The sequence below is a fragment of the Mugil cephalus genome, chromosome 6 (assembly GCF_022458985.1).
Source record: "Mugil cephalus isolate CIBA_MC_2020 chromosome 6, CIBA_Mcephalus_1.1, whole genome shotgun sequence".
NCBI classification, from domain to species: Eukaryota; Metazoa; Chordata; class Actinopteri; order Mugiliformes; family Mugilidae; genus Mugil; species Mugil cephalus.
This window is the reverse complement of record NC_061775.1, coordinates 26,251,906-26,273,542: the sequence shown is the minus strand read 5'-3', so window position 1 is coordinate 26,273,542 and position 21,637 is coordinate 26,251,906. Positions and strand designations below refer to the sequence as shown.

At 43.1% G+C, this 21,637-nt stretch overlaps 2 protein-coding genes across 5 annotated transcripts; both read left to right on the top strand.

Annotated features, from left to right (window-relative positions):
* The first annotated feature begins 783 nt into the window (after nt 1-783).
* Nucleotides 784-9,062, top strand: LOC125008822 (dual specificity protein phosphatase 22-B-like). 2 transcript variants are annotated; one of them, XM_047586142.1, is made up of 7 exons: nt 784-1,038; nt 1,142-1,199; nt 3,245-3,327; nt 5,507-5,556; nt 5,805-5,879; nt 6,354-6,525; nt 8,305-9,062. In XM_047586142.1, exons 1-7 carry the CDS (start codon nt 1,018-1,020, stop codon nt 8,461-8,463), a joined length of 618 nt encoding a protein of 205 aa, XP_047442098.1. In that variant the 5' UTR covers nt 784-1,017; the 3' UTR covers nt 8,464-9,062. The 2 variants fall into 2 exon arrangements, with proteins under 2 accessions (XP_047442098.1, XP_047442099.1); XM_047586143.1 differs by having other exon boundaries at nt 786-1,038; nt 1,142-1,175.
* A 1,254-nt stretch (nt 9,063-10,316) lies between these two features.
* Nucleotides 10,317-18,646, top strand: LOC125008924 (interferon regulatory factor 4-like). 3 transcript variants are annotated; one of them, XM_047586334.1, is made up of 9 exons: nt 10,317-10,768; nt 10,947-11,186; nt 11,898-12,084; nt 12,408-12,484; nt 13,407-13,545; nt 13,686-13,787; nt 14,772-15,146; nt 16,347-16,450; nt 17,215-18,646. In XM_047586334.1, exons 2-9 carry the CDS (start codon nt 10,989-10,991, stop codon nt 17,374-17,376), a joined length of 1,344 nt encoding a protein of 447 aa, XP_047442290.1. In that variant the 5' UTR covers nt 10,317-10,768; nt 10,947-10,988; the 3' UTR covers nt 17,377-18,646. The 3 variants fall into 3 exon arrangements, with proteins under 3 accessions (XP_047442290.1, XP_047442288.1, XP_047442289.1); XM_047586332.1 differs by having other exon boundaries at nt 10,318-10,768; nt 14,769-15,146; XM_047586333.1 differs by having other exon boundaries at nt 10,318-10,768; nt 10,918-11,186; nt 14,769-15,146.
* Nucleotides 18,647-21,637: the final 2,991 nt, after the last annotated feature.

Below are 21,637 nucleotides of genomic sequence, written 5' to 3'. Positions count from 1 at the left end.
ACACATGCAGCCACCTACACACTCGGCAGCGTTGCTCCGCTTGAGGTGTTGTGTGTGTGTGTGTGTGTGTTTTTTTTTTTTTTTTTTTTCAGAAAGGCCCTGCTTCGTATTGTGATGTGTCATGTGCCTGTTTATCAATGGGTTCGTCTCCCCGGTCCCGATGAGCTGTTCAGGTTGACAGTTCTCTGAGGCTGGCAGGCGGGCAGGTTTTGGTAAACGCCTCCACTCTCCTCTGTTAGCGTCTGCCACACACTGCACCACACACAGGAACACACAAGACAAAGCCGGGGCTAAAAATACCTCGATCACTTCGCTGCTCACAGCTAGAGATGTAGCCAGGTTTACTGGAAATGCAGTGACTGAAGGAGACTGAAGGAGACTGGAGTCGACGTCCTTTTCCCTCGTGTATATTTCACTAAACTGAATATCTGGGGATTATTTAGCTGCACTAAACCATTAAATTTACAATATTTGGTTGAGTGGCTTCAGGAGGAGAGTCTGGGTGAACTCATCTGATCTAAATGAGGGTTTTAAGTGGATTCAAATGAGGTTTCCTGCAGGTATTTTGGGCGACATCCAGCCCTGCTCCTTGTACGGTGTCTAGATAGTGAGAGTCTCCTCTGGCTTTCAACCATCTTTGTCTTGTTGGTATGCGCCCATCCTCGGTCCCATGACCCGCTCCTGGTCTAAATATAACCCCCAACCCTCCAGGCAGGGTGTTCCAAGGCTAAGGTCACGTTACGTCACCCCCCCCCCCTCCACACACCTCCTCCTTAGCATGACATATTCTCAATGAAGTAACTCTCGGGGAATGAGCTGCGGACGTGTCGAAGGCTTTATGATCCCTTTGGGCCAAACCGAGGAGTCCTCAGGGGTTGGTTTGATGCTCGAGAGGGAGAGATGCTGCTGGAGCCTTCGGCGACACAGACTGAGTCACCCTGAAGCAAAACAAAAAATCTCAAACATGATTTCAAATTTGTGTTAAAGTTGGCGTCCTGAGACTCTTTGGCCTGAGACATGGGTAACGGAATAAACAGGGTGCGGTGCATAAGTGAGGATTCAACTCTTCGTCTCCGCGTCGACGTGTTTTCATTTCTCTCGGTTCTGAACTCTTTCTTTCTTTTTTTTTTTTTTTTTTAAGGTGCTGCCTGATCTGTATTTGGGGAACATCAAAGGTGAGCTGTCGTGCCTCTTGTCATGTGAGTGAAGAATTGATTTATTTTCAGGATAATGTAGTAGAGCGTGTTTCAGTTCCTCATACGGCGGGGGGCATGTGGTGAGATGCTACACTGAGCTCAGTTTCTATAGAGTGGGGAGGTCACTGTACAACATTTTAATTTGATGTGAAAAGCAACGTTTGCAGAGTTTTTTTTTTGTGTGTGTGTGTGTATGTGGTGTGTGTGTGTGTGTGTGTGTGTGTGTGCGTGGGGAAACATTTATTTTTGAGGGCGGCTGTGAGTGGGAGGGGATGTCCCACGGCGCGGGGGTGTCCCCGCTCTGAACTGCATTCCACATGTTTCCACAACGCGGCAAACGCAGGCTCGAAAATAAAAAAAAAAATATATATATAAAAAAAGAATCGTGTTTACACAGGAAATGATATATAAAAAAAATATGGAAGACTTTTTCAAAAACATGACGTGTTCAGGGGACCGGTGTCGAATAGGAAATGTGGGTCTTTTTTATGTCAACTGTGCCTTTGATGTGATTTTTATGCTGGTGACTTGGCACATTTAAAGGCGTCCTGAGCCGATCGTCTGTGCAGTGAAGGAGAAACCGAGGTGAGAAGGTTTTAAAGGGTCGGATGGGTGCGAAATAAATCCCCCCCACGGGTCAGAACCTACGTGTAGATAACTCTGGATCTTTGCTGCCCTTTTTTCTGCCTCTATCCGGCCTCAAGCAGACATGAGCTGCTCAAGGTTTCTTCCTGTCAAAAGGGAGTTTTTCCTTTTTAACCAACACCTTAGTTCTTGCTGTTTCAGAGGTTTCGACTCATGGTGGTTCTGTGAAGCGTCTCGGGTCGAATAGTTACTGAGGCTATCAAGATTTAAATGAATTTGGCTGAATTTACTAATAAAACACAGCATCCAATTCATTATTTGAGCTTTAATCATCTTTTTTTCTCATGAACAGGTCATAGGAATTAAGTGGATTTCTGCATCAACTGTTAATATTTCTATTCAAATCAGGATATTTTCCAGTCATTTAGGATGCGAAGTTTAGATTTAAACACAGAGAAACTTAATCTAGAGTTTATCTCTGTTTACTGCTGCGCTGCCAAAAGGTCTTGTTACAGTCACAATGACCCATCTGTGCACAAGGACACTTCATGCACAGCTCCCCTCCTCCACTTAAGTTGAATGTGAAAGTTGAATGTGGTAACAAATGGAAAATATGTTATATTTGAAATTACAGATGGAAGAAAAGCTCCTTGGTTCAGCTGATGATAGTTATGATAGTTTATAGTTATCAACTCAACTTATTTATTGGATTTAATTTGGTTTTCAGTGAAGTTCTGCATGTCTGACGAAACAAAAGTCAGATTCCACTACTACTCCACTTTAACTTCATTTTAATGTCTTTATTTGACATTTCTGTCAGTGTCCTTGCTTCAGAGTCCCGACAGCCCAAATAAAAATATTTATTTCATGCCACGCTCCAGCACTTGCGGCCTTTTATGACCTTGACGTTGCTGGAAGACACTGGCTCGAGGTTGTATTCCCATTGCAGGTGTTAAATACCAGTATTTAAACCACATCTACTCTGTATTGTGTTACTGTCTTAGTGTTTATTTGAGCTCTTGTCATGTTAAATCCCACCGCTTGGACTCCATTTGGCTTAGCTGCAGACTCATCTCGGTCACGTAAAAGGGGGCTTCATCAGCATCCTGCAAACTTGCAAAGCATGAGAAAAAGTGCTCAAGGCACATCTGTCCAAGGTAGAAAACATTTGGCTTCCTTTTAAAGAACAGAATTTGATTAAAACAATTACTGTTTCTTGCTTTTGGGCCAAGCTGTTGCACTCTTTTAGAAACACTGGTTTTCCGGTTTTTCTTTCAGTTCAAAACAAGAGCAAAACTTTGAAGCCATAAAGCCACATATGCTTGGAACACATAAGTGGAGGGGGGTGGGGGGTTGTTGTTGGGTAGAAAAGTCTTAATTTAGGTTGCAGCTTGCACGGCATGATTGGTGATTGGAGCGCGTGGCACATTTTGGATTTGCTGATTTTCTTTGCGATTCCACAGACGCCCGAGACCGGGAGCTGCTGGCGAAGCACAACATCACCCACGTCCTGTCCATCCACGACACAGCTGCACCCATCCTGGAGGTGAGGCTTCGTCAGTCTTGCCCCGCACGACCCCCTGACCCCCCAACACGTACGCACCCTTCGAGAACACGGTCTCTCCTCTGAACGCATCGATGTCGTTTCCCCTCTCGGCGTCCCTGCTGAGTTATACTCATTGTGAAAGTGTGAAATGTTGGCTCAGACGTGCACCTATGTCCTCAGAACATCTAATGGGTGTTGACTTTATTTTTAAACAGAGTTTATCTGTAAATTAACAATAGTCAAAGGAAAGTTATTGTCAAAATTTGGTAGAACCAGATGTCCGGAAAGTCCTTAAACGATGCACTGAATGTTAAAATAAGGATTTTCAGTTGATAAACCAATAGGTTTATCAATAAATCGTTGCAGCTCTAGTCTACATTCGACTCTCTTTCTGTTCCTAACCAATCTATTTGTTATGTTTCAGTTTTTAAAGGATCAATAAGAAGAAAAACATGCAATATTTTCCGAGTTTGAGTCAGATCTGGATCAAAGGCAGCTGAAACAGGCCACTTCAGCTCGGTGTGAAAGTCAGATGTTTCTTAATTTCAATTTTGCGTCGGTCACAAGAACTGGAATTCACCAGGTTTCATTGAGCAGGTGATGGCGCACGGTCCCGCCGAACGTTATGAAAAGCTGCCGATGCAGCTGCGACTCCACTTTACTGCATGTTGGGTTTTTTTTTTTTTCATGAGATGCTTTTAGCTTGAGGTCCAGAAAGTCTTGAAAGTGGAACTGCATTTAAAAAAAAAAAAAAATGACTTTTCAGTGCTACATTTAGAATTGGCGGGAAAGGACAGAAATCTGCTCTCACTGGTTTGGTGAGAGGATGAACTATACAATATCATCTGTTTTTAACACACATTCCTGGATAAATTAAGTTGAATTTTGTGATTTTCTTCTCGTTACACCAAAGACACACATGTTGCGGGTTATATTCATGAATAGCATCACTGGACTTTGTTTGGATTTACTGACTAGCGCCGCGGCGGAGACCTTCGCTCCTCTTTGGCCTTGAAAATCTTGAATCTTCTGTGTCCGCTTTCATAACTTTCATCTTTTCTTGCTGAAAGCGAGCATGAGACGTTCTCAGGGACCTCTGTACACTTTCTCCATCCATGCTAGCATGTTTCATTGAACAGTGAAGAGAAACAGCAACTTGTATTACAGTATCACTACCCAAACTGGTCAACCACCAAAACTTTTACAAAAAGGTTTTGGGCTCGAAATTAAAGCTGGGAGGAGGCCCATGCTTTCTGAACTGATCCCCAAACACACAAACCGTGATTGTTCAGGAGTCTTCTAGCGGGGTTATAGGTGTGACTCTGCCTTTTTTTTTCTTTTCTTTTTTTGAGTTCTGTTGCGTAATGATGACTCAGGTCTGCTGTAAACCCACTGGCCAGATGGGAAGGTGTTATTTGCATACCTAACAGTCAAACTGCTGAGTGATTGATTTCTTGGAAGAACGCATGATAGTTCCTGAGAGAGGAAGGTAGAATTTGCAACCACTAAGTCTCTAAGGTCGGATGTGATATTTGCTGTACAGTACGTGGTTCTAATTAACATATTGCAGATTTAACCACAGGGCAGCAGGGTCTGAGCCTCCTAATGCCTTTTTTTATACCTTCCAACTGAGCAAAATAGTGTATTTGTGATTTGTGTGCATCCACTTCACAAACGGCATCATTGAGTCGTAATGAGTTTTGGGAGAAACGGTGCAAAGATAGAACATTTCTCTGACATAAATCTGATTTAAACCAAATGATTTGTGTTAATAAATGTCGCTGGGGCTGGTGTTGTGCGTGTGTTGTGTGTGATCTGACCTGTCTCGCGCACTTCCAGAGCTCAGTCTGTCCCAGAGGGCTCTGGGGGTTTTGCAGCAGTGCAGTCATTCTAGGACGGGGTGGTTTCTGTCCACTGCATGTACCATCAGCTGCCAGGTGCACAGAACACACAAAACACACAAAACACACACACACACACACTCAAGAACATCGGTACGTGTCGACCTACCACAACGGCAGGGTCAGAGGTTTCGGGGGGCCCCTCGAAAAAGAGAAAAACAGGAAGTGTGCTCAAGCAAATGACCCCCGTCGAACGGTTAAACTCTCTCCATATTCAAATAAAAAACATTAATTCGATGCGTTTGATAAATCTGAACCGCTCCCTCCTTCCCCTGCAGGACTTAACCTACCTCTGTATATCGGCAGCTGACCACTCAAAGCAAAACCTGTGAGTACTGAAGCATTAATCATTATTGATCTTAAAGTATAAATAAAGGATTGAATCCTTATTATAAAGGTTAAATGACGAGACTCTAGTGACGACGTTCAGTTTATAGATTCGATTTTTGTGTGAAATTCTTTGTAGTATTGCAAATGAAACTTTATACGCATCAATAAATCTTGAATATAAGTTCAGAGGACTTTTGTTTGTTTCATAGTTGAATTAAAAGAGTTTATTATGATGATTTTCTGCAGGGTTCAGTACTTCAGAGACAGCATCATGTTCATCCACGAGTCCCGGCTGAAAGGGGAAGGCTGCCTCGTTCACTGGTGAGCCTTTTATTTATTTATTTATTTCAAATATGTGAATTCATTTGCATATTTTAAAAAAAAACACAATGCGGAAATAAGACTTTGCTTTAGGACTTTTTTCAAGACACGTATAATTTAGTTGAGAATCATATCGGGTACATAATATGACACTACAGCATGCGCATTATTACTTAATATTTGCCTCGCTGCGATTACTGACTGGAGGTCCTAAGATTTTAGTTACCCGATTCTCATTTTCAACCACATCACTGTCACCAAACAGAAGCAGTCCGCCGAGCATTTTGGTTAAAGCTTTCATCATTAATCTCATCACCTTTCATCTGTTCTCATATCAAACAAGCAAAATCGGGCATTTAACCACAGCTTTAGGAAACAGGGGGTTTCACTTCTTTTTACACTAAAGCAGAGATTCTGAATATGAGCAGATAACTACCAGTAGCTGCAGGCTGAGGAGGTCTGCTGTGCTCTCAGTGTGGCAGGCGTGTCCCGCAGCGTGACTCTGGTGGTGGCCTACATCATGACGGTGACCGGCCGCGGCTGGGTGGAGGCCCTGGCCGCGGTGAGGGCGGCGCGGCCGTGCGCGGGGCCCAACCTGGGCTTCCTGAGGCAGCTGGAGGAGTTTGAAAACACGGACCTGACCGAGGTTAGTTAGTTAACTCCTCTTTAACACGGTGTTTGTGGACCGGATTTCTCAAACTTGATGTTGATGCATGAATGATCAAAATGCAAAAACACAAATTCCTACACAAACTGTATATCTCCAAAAATATTCACGGTGTGTGTGTCGTGGATTTTCACATTTTGTGGGTCCACAGAACATGCAGACGTGTAGTACCACGAGCATTTTAAGGCTCTTCTCAATTTTTCTCAATTGTGTACTTGTTGTACCGTCCTGTTGCCAAAGCTTCTCCACAGATGAACGGCCAAAATACAAAAAAAGCCTCTTTGTGGTTTGGTCCTCCTACATTCATCAGTAATGTGGCTCTTTGGGGACCTCGGTAAAAACCTAATTAAGTCTCCAGGGATAGCAGCAGGTGGGACAATTTTGGTGTATTGGCCACACTTGGTATATTAGTCGCAAATTTTGTAATCATCTCATTGTATTAGTTCCTGCTCTTCAGGCGTCAGGCTTTGGGTTTTCTGTGAAGCATCCTGAGAACTGGAAAATTGTTAAATACAAAAAAAATGAATTTAATTTAATTATTTTAATTGGATCAAGTCATTTTGGACAGAAGCATCTGATCCAGAAACAAGTCTAGAAGAGTTGTGTGAATAAATTGTACCATTTATCTCACGCATGTGTGTAAAGACCCGACAGGAAGTCAGACGCCTCAGAATAAGTTTATAAAAGACAGAGAAACACGTTGAGCTGGACCTTGTGACTGTGCTTTATGAGCATCTAATCCCACTCTTGTTTTTCTGTAGTGTGCGTCTGTATTTTATTTGTGTTTTGGGCGTTTTGCTGAAACCGTTGTGTTTTCTGTGGCAGGTCAGTCTAGAAGAAGAGGTTTTAAATCTAACTGAGTTTTTTTTTTTTTTACCTGTTAAATAAAGGATATAATAATAATAATAATAATGTAGCTTTCAAATCGCTCCGCTGCTGAAACTTGGCGTCGTGCTCCGTGGATACGGAGCCGCTAAGAAGTTTTCGATGTAAATTTGCAGCATTTTTGAATAAAATGACTCAGATCGTGAGTTTTGACAAGTCCTGAAAGCAGACAAAGAGAACTCTCGGTGGGCTATAAAAGTATGTGGAGCCTTGTTTTCAGTATCTGCTGCGAGCCCCCTTTACAGCAATAACAACAACTAAAGGTTTTTGAGAACCGCTGATCTGCTTCGGAGGTTTTTAAGCCGTTTGCTCGGGACAGAACCACTTCAGTCCTGGGACGTTTTCCTCACGTTAAAAAACTTTTCTGTCGGATCAAGGTCAGGACTGATTTGACTCTCCCTAAACATTCATCTTGTTCTTGTTCTTGGACTCATCGTCTTGCTGCTGTTTCTCTTCGCATGCAGCTCATGGACTCATGTCCTGACATTTTCACTGGTAGAATTCAGAATTCATTGTTTCCAGCACAGATGCAGTAAAACAATGATGGGATGAGGTCCATTATGTCATCGTCACTGTTCATTCTGCAGTATATGTTCATTAAGAGGCTGCACTAGGCTCTTAATGAACATATTCATGCTATTTCGTCCAAATCGGATGCAGTCATCACACAAATGTGTTTCAAGTCACTGCTCAAAGGTTGTAATGTTTTCATTTTTAAGCTTTTAAATCTCCACACATCAGGTCAACTTTCCCGATTGTTGGATTTGAGGGTTTGTCTTGGATTCTACTGCAACCTGATGAGCATTATGTTTGAATAACTACAGGTGTTAGTGAAGACTTTCCTCCTTTAACTCTCCTTCTCCTCTTTCCCAGTACCGTGCCTGGTGGAAGGAGCGTTACGGGCAGAACACATTCAACGACGATGAAGAGATTCAGACTCTTTTAAGCCAGAAATCTAACAACAACAGCAGCAGCAGCAGCGACGCCGTAACGAGCAGCATCACCTCTGCACTGGCCGCCAGTCGCACCTGAAATCACGCCTCAATCAGCCGACGACTGTGAGATTCAGCCTGGACCGTCACACCTAGAAACGACCAGAGGCAGCCATTTAAAAAAAAAACAAATACAAGTAAACAAACAAAAGTGTTTGAACACTGATCCAGGAACAGGAGCACATTCTGTATCGGTATGATAGGTCGAATCTCATGTTTGTTTAAGCGACCATGTGACAGGCGGGGGGGGGGGGATTTATGCCGGTGTCGTCAGTTCCCTCGGTCATGTCATGTCCTTGCCTCTAACTGTCAAACATGCAAGGGCAGCCAAGCACGACACCAAGGAAATATGTACATACAGTCCACGCTGAGAGCCCACATTTAGTGGCGCACACTCCCCTTGTCAGTTATGTTATGCTGTGTCTTGTACTTGAAATATGACTAGGAGTTTCTATCGACGGCATCGAAGCTGGAGGATCCTTCCAGTAAAACAGCACCGGAAGCTGCTTATTAAATCATTGCACTATTATTCCCAGATTTCAGTTGCACATTTGGTTCTTCTTGTTTTATTTAAGGAGTGCTCAGCCTGTTTGAATTTTGTGTTGACTAATAAATGAATTTTGTTCTGTTTAACATCCACCGATGTGAGATTTCATTCATAAAGCAAACATTTTTACATGTTTTAGAGCAGTGAGTGTTTGATGTGAGGAGATTATTAGTAAGATCAGGAGGGAAAATACATTCGTGTTCCTACTTTTATCTTCTCCGCTGTAATATATGATTTCATTCTACCCATTTTAGTTTTTTATCAAAATTTAAGATAAGATAAAGTAGGAAAACCAGACTTCACGATGCAACACAAGTCCCTGATATATTACTTATATTCACATCAACTTGGGTTTGATTCATTCCTGTTGTGCACAGTCAGGTCATTTACTCCAGGGGTTTCCTTTCAAGGGCTCACAAAGACAAGTGTGAGCGATCATGATGTGATTTATGGTTAAGTCGGGGCACACGAGACACGTACAATCACTTTCCCCCTTAGCGATATCTACATGAAACCATCTTGAAGTTGCAGAGGGGAAAATCAGACATGGAGACGGCTTCTTGTAAGAAGTGACCGCTACTCACAATACATCGTAGAGGGGCAGAGAACGCAAAGGACGAGAGTAAATCACTGAGTGCGAAGGCGTGTGCACCAGTATCCCACTTGCATCTAGTTGCTCTTTGAGTATTTCAACTCCCCAGTTCAGATTTTGTGCTTTAACCTGACCCACATTTATAAGACGATGGGTTTATTATGACTTATTTCACATAAAGACATAAAATAAGCCAATAATTACAAAAACAAGACATAACAAAGCTCCAACTAAACAACTTTTTTATTGGCTTATTTTATGCTTTTATGTCAAATAATTCAAGATAAATTTATAGTCTGATAAATGTGGTTAAGTTAAAAGCACAAAATGTGAAATGAGTAGTTGAAATAGTGAAAGAACAAGTAGATGTAGGTGGAATATTTTGATTGTTACTCAAGTTCTTCTTCTTCTCTGCCGAGTATTTAAGTTTAAGGTAAATAAATTATTTCACAGCTACAGATGGAGACTGTAAGATTTAATATAATACTACATGACATTTTGATGCATAATTCTTTCATTTTGGATTTTTTTTAAAGCACATTTCTCTTCTGTAGTTTTCCTGGAGCATTTATATAAATGTTCTATTTGTAGTTTTATCATCTGAGTAATATATATATATACATATACATATATATATAAACATATTAAACAGAATAGCCAGTGATTTCAGACACACTCCCACTAATTTCTTGTCGCGTTTCTCAGAGATGAGATGACACACAGTTTATAATAATCTCATCTGCCTGTTGTTACTGCCCTAGATACTATCACGGCTCTTCTCTATAATCTTCCAAAGGGAACAAAGTTGTTGTGTATTTGTTTTTTTTGTTTTTTTTGTTTTTTTCTGCTGCAGGACCACTCCTGGAGTTATTTTTCGTAAGGCTTTATCATTTCAAAGAATTGTTTTCGTCTCCGTCCTATGATTTTCCACGTGTGCGGGTGTGTAACACTTCTGACTGACGCCGGCAGGGTTTCCCCCGGTGTCTTACTGGAGATGCGCCGCTGTGTGCGCACTGATAAGCTTCGCGGGAGAGAGGCGGAGATGCAGCAGCAGCAGCAGGTGCGTCCTCCTCAGCATCCCGGCCCTGTGTCTCCGCCCTCCTTCAACTCGCTATAGGCTGGGAGGATTTAAGCGGGCGCGCCGGAATGATGAGGGCTTTCTGACACTGACAGATTTCAAAACTTGACGGGTTTCGAGTTTCACAGGTAAGTTAACTTCAGGGCGCATGTTAAAGTAAAGCCGCGTTGGCTCTGCGTGGGAGACCAGTAGGTTTAAACTTTCAGTGGGTTTTACTTTTATAACTTGGACTGCTATATCATTCTAAACGTACACCGCTTTCACACACCACACACAGAGATATCAGCGTGTGGTATTACGTTACAGGACTTAACGGTGGAGTTGCTGCGTGCGTCTTTTTGGTCAGAGATGAACCCCGAAGTGGATTACGGAGGCTCCGGGAGCAGCGGCAACGGAAAGCTGCGCCAGTGGCTGATCGAGCAGGTGGACTGCGGCAAATACCCCGGCCTGGTCTGGGAGAACGACGAGAAGAGCATCTTCAGGATACCGTGGAAACACGCCGGGAAACAGGACTACAACCGGGATGAGGATGCCGCGCTTTTCAAGGTAAGAGACCCCAGTACTACACAGCCAAAGAAGGAGCACAAGAATTTTCAGAATAAGAGCTGCCCTCATGCGTAAAAGTAGTGCCACTAAAAAAGAAGAAAAAAAAGAAAACACATGTATAATCATTTTATGTAGCTCATTTCTTCACATAAAAATAATTAACAACTGAATCAGGTTCATCATTATTGATTATTTTAATCATCTGTAACTATTTCATGTGTTTAACGGTTCATATACTGAAACTCCTTGCACTATTTTTCTGTAAAATTCGCTGGAACCACATATTAGGACACGATTAACGATTACTTCTATTCTTCTTCTCATTTTTTTTGAATATTTGTTAGTTAATAATTAAACCTGAATTATAAAATGTCAGAAAAATTATTTGTAAATTCCGGAAACGCATCCAAAAGTCAAAATTTGAGGATAGTTTACTACCACAGAAGAACAAAATAATAGTAATTAAAAGAAAATCTAAGGATCTGAAAGGCTGGAATCTGCAAATATCTTTCTCTTGAGCCATAAAAAATCACTTTTATGGATTCGTTTGACTAATCATCAGGGCACATGTCCATTCTACTGAGTACGCCTTCCATCCAGAAAACGCATTTCTGTTGAGACACGGCGGAGGGTAGGTCAGGTTACCTGGTCCTCTCCGGCGGCTCTAACCGTGCCGTGGTTCCTGACGTTTTACCGGCGTCCTGTCTGCAGGCATGGGCGCTCTTCAAGGGCAAGTTTCGGGAGGGGGTCGACAAGCCGGACCCGCCGACCTGGAAGACGCGCCTCCGCTGCGCCCTCAACAAGAGCAACGACTTCGAGGAGCTGGTGGAGAGGAGCCAGCTGGACATCTCGGACCCGTACAAAGTCTACCGCATCATCCCGGAGGGTGCAAAGAAAAGTCAGTCCCCCCCACTTAAAACCTTTCGTGTGAAACGTTTGACATTTGAGTCACACATGTACGGTTAGCCAGACTTTTTTTTTTTTTTTTTTTTTTTGAAATGCATATTTAGAGAGTGATGACTATTAGTCTTTGATATGGTAACATTTACTTTTATCAGATACAACTGGAAATTCTCTGAGTTCGGTGTGACTGATAAAGGTCACTGAACTGTGATAAACTTTGAAGAAGAGCCAAAGCTGCCACACCACCTCTCTGGGTCTGGCTGCCTCACTTTATGTTCAAACTGAAGTTTTTAAAATCTGTCCGTCTGTCACGTTTAGGACCCAGGCAGGAGGACAGTCCTCTGAGTCCGGTGAGCTACCAGATGCATCCCCCCTACAGTGGCATGCAGAGCCAGGTGATTTTCATATACGCATGGAAATGAGGGGGGGGGGGGCTTACGAGTGATCCGTGAGAGGGGAGGGTTGGATGTGCAGGGTGCACATTGTGCATGCATGGATGAGCTTTCAAACAGTAAATGCTAAGCTAAGGATGCAGGCTGATGATATGCATCCAGACTGACGTCACATGGAAATGACTGTATAAAGTTATTAAAATAACGTTTCAGCAGCCATGAACGCTGCATGTCAGCACCGCGATCAGGATTTAATCCTGCATCTCTAAGCCAGTTTTTTATAATTTTATTTATTTATTTTAAAACCAAAAAAAGCCTTTCTGAGGTTTATTTCTATGGCAACATGTTTGATCTGCATGCTGCTACCATATATATATATATATATATCAATATATAATTGTGGGACTTTTTGAATATATCATAGTTGACAGGTGTCATATTTGATCACATGTTGACTGTTTTCAGGCCTAAAATCAACATGGCCGCCTAGAAGCAATCACCACATGGCATTTTTAGGGAAAGATTCTTCTGCATATTCTATATACAACTGAGTAAACTCTAATTGAAAGTTATTTATAAATAATAACATGATAACAACAAATGACATGTGATAAATCCAGTTGACTCAGACACACTACTTTATATTAAATAACTAAGAAAGAGGATGAAGAACAAACTTTGGAGCAGGTCATGTGATTTAGTTGATATTTTAGTGATATCCAGTCATTTTTTTGATTGTTTCCATAATAAATATTTATGGGTTTTGTAAAGATGTGATCATAAGGATTTTTTACGTTTAATAAAAATGTATGCAAGGTATATCCCATGGGCTTCAAAAGTCCCTCAGTTATATATTGACCCAGTTCTTCAAATGAGTCAACGAATGTCACTGCGTTGCGCTAACTGTTCGTGTCTCTGTCTTCAGATGCCACAGTACATGCAGAGTGCAGAGTGCAGCTGGAGGGATTACTGCCCGGAGCAGGCCTCTCTGCCCGAGCTGGCCTTCACTCAGTGCCCCTGTCCCCCCCGCAGCCTGTCGTGGCAGGCCCCGTCCGTGGAGAACGGTACGCCGCGCACTAGTCGTGATTTAGTAAAAAAAAGAAAAAGAAAGAAAGAAAAAGCAGCAGCAGTATCAGAAACTACACTTTGTCGTGTGCTTTGCTGACCTCTTGTGTGTCTGTGCTGTGTGTGTGTGTGTGTGCAGGCTACCAGCTCAGAGCCTCCATTTACTCGTACGCCGCCGCCGACAGCCAGCCGCCGCCTTTCACGCTGGACGCCAGCATCAGATCACCTGAGCCGTTCACAGGTATGCACACACACCTTCCCCGGGTCCTCTCCTGAGCATTAGGCGAGAGGACACACACAGTTAAATAAGCAGATATTTATCAAGATGAACTTTTAAAACCATGCAGACGTCTTTAAAAATCAATGCAAAACCTGCAGGGAGGAGGGAGGGACACTTGCACAAAGAATGAGGGGGCTACACTGCACCCTAGCACCAAATTTGTAGAGAAAAAGGAAAATGTAGCAGCTGAAGTATCAAACATTTCATTCCATTGTTGCTGAGAGTCTGCTGGATGATTGCTACATGCAGTATGTGGTTGCCGTGTATCAGTCTCCTAGTTTTGATTACTGACTTCCCTGTTAGCGGCCTTAAATCAGTTGGCACAGCTTCATCGAACTCAGAGGCCGATCACAAAACCCCAGACGGAGCCTGGTCAGCTCCAGATTTAAGTCTTAATTAATTACTTTTCGGGAAGCTGCACGTTTTTGTTCCTCGGCATATTTTCCGACACATTTCATAGCTGTCGACGACGCCGATGATGCCTCTAAAGTTTGACACAAATCCTGTTTCCTCAAAAGCAAAGTGTTCCGGTACGAACAGACCGACACCTTGTTCAGCCGCTCTGGTTCCCCACAGGTCACTGCCACCGCTTAGAGAAGTACAGGGGGACGGGTTTGGCGAGAGGGGGGAGGCTGTATGTCGGACATCAAAATAATCTGTCACATGAAGAAGGGTTCTGATTCCATTCTCTGCGTAATCCATCGGTCGAGATATAAATAGAGTAATAAGGGAAACCTTGGCTGCTGGTAAACTTGATGTGGAAGTGAGAACTGAAAACAGCCTGAAATAACAACATGTCCCTTTGATATTTCATAGTCTAGTGAACTTAAAACTCAGATTAGCTTCTGCCAGTATGATTAATTCCTAAATGTGTGGGCATGACATCTACAAAAATCCCTCAAAGTGCTAATTAAAGTGTGTTTGTCCGTGTCCTCACTCCAGCAGACTACCGCCTGCATGTGTCCGTGTACGTGCGGGGCGCTCTGGTGAGGGAAGTGACCACATCCAGTCCAGAGGGCTGCCACATCGCGCCGTGCTCCCCAGAGAAGCACTACGTGTCCCCCGGGAGCCCCGAGGTGGTGCCCCTGCCCATGGACACCTTCTCGGCCCTGAGGAGGGCGGACGAGTGTCCCCCGAGTCCGCCGTCCACGCTGGAGCGGGGCGTGTTGCTGTGGATGGGCACGGACGGACTCTACGCTCAGAGGCTGTGCCAGAGCAGGGTGTACTGGCAGGGAGGCCTGTCGCCGTACGGGGACAAACCCAACAAGCTGGAGAAAGATGTCTCCTGTAAACTGCTCCACACGCAGGACTACCTCAGCGGTGAGTGAGACATCAGGCGGCAGAGCCGCGTCCCCTTCATGAGTTCAGTTTCCGAAATTACTAAACAGAACATGTTCAAATGGCAAGTATAAAAAAATAAGCATCATCTTTGAACAGGAAGGAGTTGTCCTCATATGTGGACACAGGGATTATGTCACTGTATTTGACCATAAAGTGTTTATCTTAACCTCCTGAGACCGTGTGTCCTCATATGTGGATGTTAGGTTTTAGGTTTGAGGCAGTTTATTATGCTTCATTTAAATTTTTATCCTAGCATCGACCTATGACTTCGCTAATTAGCAAGTACTCGACTGAGGACGCTGGGACTTCATTATTTGCAATTTCTGCCTTTGCACAGCCATGTTCAGACATGAGAATGAACAGTTTTATATTTTGTTACGTATTGGTGACTTTATTATAATATTGGGTGAAATAATCCCGGTGTCCACACATGAGGACATCAGTTTTTTCCAAAAACGAACTAGTTTTTATAGTTCTTAGGTCTGACTAATCCCAGATGAAAAGAAATGGATACATTAAAAATGCATAGCAAACTGTGCATGTCATATCAAACTAGAAAGGTTAATAAGCATAAATAAAGTGTACTGACCCTTCACCACCAGTACATGACAGACAAAACAGGAGCAGAGCAAGTTGCAACAAACCTAAAACATAAAGGTTGGGCCACATGAGTCGGTTCTGATGCTCTGAAGCCCACGGTGCTCCAGAATCTTTATGTGTTTGTTCTCTTTTTAAATTAGATTAGTTTTCCCCTTTTATCTACTGAACAAAATAAACCCAAAGCAGCCAAACTGGAACTTAATCTGAATGCAATGGTCTTAATTTTGCATCGAAATCCGAGGAACTATCTCTACATGACTAAAATAAAATAAAACAACAATATCTAGCTAGAAAGTGCACTTCCTGCTGTGCTGACAGTCACATGATCTCAACGCTGACATATCATCCCCACCCACATGCGCTGACTGCCCCAGCTGTGACAAACCCTGACAGCTAATTGTATTTGCATACATGATGTCACCAGGACTTTCCATTCTGTTTTCCCTCAAATGTCATGCCACTTCCAGCAAACCTCTTCTTCTTAGTCTTCTACTGAATTCGCTAATTATGCCACTCCTGGTATATTTCTCCAACCCAAACCTTGAAATCAAACCAATCTTTTTATTTCCTGATATTCAGAGATCCAGAACTACGGTCGGCCGCCGTCTCACTTCAAGGTCCTGCTGAGTTTTGGAGACGAGTGTCTGGACCCGCAGAGGCAAAGACGGACCCTCACTGTCCAGGTGACTACTCCCCTCATGTTACATGAACTAATCCAACCCTCACTGTGGTCCCACGCACATTCACGTCACTTTCATTGTGTCATTTTACTTCCACTTGAATTCTCAAAATCAAAACTAAGATATGAAAGGCTGGGAGTGAAGCGTCGAAACTTTAAAGTATAGTTTGAAAAGCGAGAAATAGGATTTGAAAGTTAAAGCTCAAGATTTGAAAGTCTGTTGGAACTTTGTGACAGTCATAATGTTTCAAAACTAAATTTAGTTTTCTAGGCATATCGACCTGAGATTAAGCACGAGCCTGGCTCCAGAATGTCTGCACGCGTCTTTGACTTCTGCAAAAACAAAAATAAAGAACTAGAAAAGGCTGAATTCATCAGCTTCAGGATTTTTTGACACGGTTTCAGCTTGGGAAGATGTGAACCCAAACTTAACCACGCAGCCTGAGGCTCAACCACACCACGTGGCATCTGGTTGATTTCTGAAAACGGTTTCCGAAATTGGAGTAAGAAAAGCTGAACGGCAGCTTCCAGGGTTAGGGTTAGCTGGGGAACAACAAAACAGCGTTCTGAAGAAGAAGCTCTGTCGGAAATTTAAGAGAAGCCAGAGGCAAGAGATGTGTGAGTAGTTAGGATGGTTTAGGTCAAATTCAGACACTTAAATGCTATTTGTCCTGTGTGGCGCCTTAGTCACTGCTTCCAGTGTAAAATAAAGTCAGATCGAAGGCTCTCGCTGACTGCTGTGGTCCCCCCCCCCCCCCCATGTCACAGGTGGAGCCCCTGTTCGCCAGGCAGCTCTTGTACTACGCCCAGCCCACGGGCGGCCACTACTTCCGAAGCTACGAGCCCCCGGGCGTCGCGGACCACATAAACACCCCGGAGGACTACCAGAGGGCCATCACACATCACCACAGCAGCAGCCTGCAGGAGTGAACCGTGTGGCTCCGAGAGACTGTTGAAAACTTTTGCGCAGCAGGATGACGGGAGCTCCGAGACCAGGAGACGCAGTCGGATGGAGTTATACATAAAATAATGGACTTTTAGCATTGTTGAGTGCGTGCGTGTGTACGCGTGTGTGCGTGGCTTCAGTGTTTTGTTTAGGCTATCGTAGGGCATAAAACAATATTTTTTTCATACTTACTATGCAAACAAAACTGACAGCTGAGGTGATTGTACTGTAGAAAACAGCCTTAATTAAATACGTGTTGTTTTGAGAGAAATGTGCTTTTAGAGAAGATGATTGATGCCACTCTCATATCTGTCTGTTTAATACGAGGTCGCGAGCAGGAGCTTGTTAAGTTTGCTTTGCAAAGCTCAGCGTTAATGACTGGAAGCAGGGATTCTGTCGCCCTAGCTGCAACCATGCATGGTGTAGTTTCTTGTTAGAATTCTAGAAGTCTGGTTTTGGATTTCATTGTGTCTTTTTAGCCGATACAGAGAAAGAAATACCTTCGCATCAATAATCCTGCGACCAATCAGAGCCGCAACAGATTTAACTCAGATGTTTAGATGTTAAACCTCTGTCCATCAATGCTCCATTTCGGCCTAAATTAAAGCAGGTCTGCAGGAGCATAATCAGTTCACAATGGAGGAGTTTAAACAATAATAACAAAAAATGATCTGTTAAAGTTTATTTTGCCTTCTGAGGCTGAGCTGCACCTATGCATCTGCAGCTCCCTTATTAGCATACTGTATCTCACATAGCCTGAAGTGTAAACATAAGAATTGACTTCCTGGAGTCACATGTGGCCACCCTGCATCTGCACCCAGGTCCAAGAGAGCACGGCCTTTGTGAACGTGCAGAAGTTTTACACCTCAGTTCAGAAATTTGAATGAATGAATGTATTTTAGAGGTTAGCTCTTTCCCTCTCTCTCCAGTCTTTTTGCCAAGCTAAGCTAAGCTAAGCTAAGCTGAGCTAGCATGCTCGTGGTATCAGCCTCCTCATCTACAAGAGAGTGAAGCATGTTTCTAAAAATGCCACAACTTTTAGTAGTTTCTTTTTTTTTTTTTACTTGTACATACACTATCAACCCCATGTCATAAATTATGAATGAAATCTCGTGACCGGCTGTGCATGTGTGGGAAACTCAGGGCGTTGATTTTTAGATAAGCTTTTTCAACTGAATTCTGTACGAAATCATTTTGTATCAATAGTAAAAATAGCAACATATTTTACATTTCAACTGGAAACATAACATCTGAGAAAAGGAAAAAAGAAAAGCAATGTCTTTTCTTTAAAAAAAGAATGTTTCTGTTACATATAAATATGCATGTGTACATATAAATGTATAAATAAACTAAGAACGACAGGCTCTGTTCATAAGTGTGTGAGCTGCGCGGGTAACGTCAGTACTATGGGTGCATGTCTGAACAGGAAGTGTGGTTGAGATGCAGGATGAGAGGCTGGTTAATCAAACACTACATGATAAAAAACAATGTGATGACATCAGGAGGGGAGGAGAAAAAACAGACAGAGAGAGAGAGGAAGAGGTTGGCCACGCTTTCCGCGCTGCGCTGGAGAAAAAGCCTTCCTGGCTTCTGCTCATAGATTAGAGTCTGTTTCCACTTCCATGGAAAACAATTAGAAAAGAAAAAGAAAACAACAAAAAAAAAACCCCACGAAAACATTATCGTCACGGCCGCAGAATCACTTAGAAGACGAGGGAGAAGATGTCATCGGTTGGTTTTGTTCAGAAAAACACTTCAGAGAGTTTACTCTGAACTGTGTTTAAGGTTTGATTAAAACTTCCAAGAGTCAGAGGTGACGTCTTCACGTTGTCTGATTTTACCAAAACATCTACAGTTGCTAAAGTTGTTGCACAACAGGAGCAGTTAGATGAATACACACTCGATAAAATAAAGAAAAACCAAATATTCTAAATATCTTAAACTGACAATAGATGAAGGTGGAGTGAAAATGCATTCACAGATTGAAGATTCTCAGTCATTCAGGTCATGATACGATCAAAACAACAAACCAAAATAAAGTTCACTCTACATGCGTGAGCAGGAAGAGGTTTTCAGGGTTTAAGTGAGACTTCCCAGAGCCTAGTGTGATGTCTTCATATAGTACATACAGTATAAGTGTTGCACGACAGGACCAGTCAGATGAACAAACCCCTGATAGAACAAAGAAATCCCATAAAAACGTTAATTAAGGTCAACTCACGTTACTACAAAGGCATAGTTATTATGTGCATGTGTCTAAAAAACTATCATGTTGGATGCAAAATATATTTAAATATCAAGGTTAAAGCAAAGTTTAAAGGTAACTTTATAAATATACACCCATCTGGCATAGCATTACGACCACCTTCTTAATATTGCGTAAGTCTCCCTGGATCCTCCAAAACAGTTGTGACTCATCAGAGAATGAACATGGGCCTTCTGAGAGGGTCTGGAAACAGGACGGCTCTGTGGGTCATCCCACAGATACTTGATCAGTTTGGGATCGAGTGAATTTGGAGGCCAGGTCGACACCTTGTGCTGTTCTTCATTTTTTTTGAGTTTTTTTGAGTTGTTCCTAAGCTGTTTTGTGGCTTCATCCTGCTGGGGATGGCTGCTGCCACCAACGAGTGTCGTTGCTATATGGTGGGGGGGTCTGGTCTGGTCTAGGTGGGGGCTACATGTCTAAGTAACATGCACATGAACGGATGCCAGGACCAAAAGTTTCTCAGCAGAACGTTGAACGTTGAATCACAAGATCGTTTAGATGTAATTTACTTCTCCCGTCATGATGGTCATAATGTTGTGGCAGACTGGTTTAAACACAAGTAAATGCTGGGCTGCATTGGGTTTATAATACAGACCACGTTGGATAAAATGTGCAATAGCTTTAGCTAGCTAGCTAAAGATATCTAGCTAGCTAGCTAGCTAGCGACAGACAGATAGACAGAAACCAATCAGAGTGAATCTTGATGCAGCTCTAGATGAAGATGTGAAAACAGTGAGTTCTTGATGGAGGTGTGAGCCCCCAGAGTTTACACCTCTTCCTAACTTGGCAATTAAGAACCACATTGTGCGAAGAAAAACATTGATATTATTTTAGTCTGAAATGTGTCAATATGACACGAAAACAAGCTCGAATGGAAACGCCATAGTGTGGTGTACGTGTTTGTTTCTTATTAAACTCGGGAGTTTTTTTCTGAGTCCAGCTGCACAACTGCATCTGTCTCGGAACCAGGTGAAGCACCTTTTGTCTCCACGATCAAGGTGAGCGCAAACACATCTCCTCTGTGATGTGTCAAGTTTCTCCAACCTTTCAAATACCCACTCACAGACAGAGAGAGGGAGGAGAGCGCCGATCAAAAGCCTGCGCTTCATTTCGTTGTTTTTTTTTTTTTTTCTGTGCAGGTCGCGTCATGTTATCTCCTGAATGGAACAGACGGCATGCGAATGAAAATAAAATAAGAAGAAGAAAAAGAAAGAAAAAAAAACTCCCCCTTCTCACCTCTGTTACTGTAAACAGAGCGCCGGTCGGTGGAGAGCGGATAAGGTCTCAGGCTTTGAACTTATTTTGTGAATGAATCCGTGGGAGGAAAGAGCTAAGATTAGAACAGAGAGAATCAAAACAACTCTAGTCTGCACGGCGTGGCTTTCCCCTACATGTCGATGGGAAACCAAGTCAGAAAAAAATAAATAAGCCGTCTGTGAAGGTAGATGACAGCGGCAAACCGTAGCTGAACGATTAGTGAAATCATTACAGGTGTGGCTTGCACATTCAGAAGACGAAATTTAATGGGTCAGGAAAACAGCACGTTCACCTCCTTTAACCCCTCACGTCCTGTCAAACTTTCTCACGTTTCGGCCTCCTCTGCATGAGCGACTCACAGGCCTACCACAACAGTCCCTACGCCCACCAGCGCGTAATCACGCTTTCTGTTGTCACCGTTATCCTCTGGATTCCAACTGATGTGTTTGCTGCCCTGACGCGTAACGGTCCACACCTCAGTCCCCACCCAGCATACGCCCCTGCGCGCTCACGCCCCGGGCCTCAAAGCGAGACGCTGACATGCCAGACGCTATGAGTGAACTGGTGAGCTGGAGCTCCAGAGATGAATGGCCAAGCCAGCCGGTTTGTGCCACGGTGCACGCAGGGCCAACCGTCTGCAGATGTACTTGAATGCAAAACGGTAAAACTGCCAAAACAAACTGATCTGTGGTGGATGTTTTGGTGACAGTCTGGTTATGATT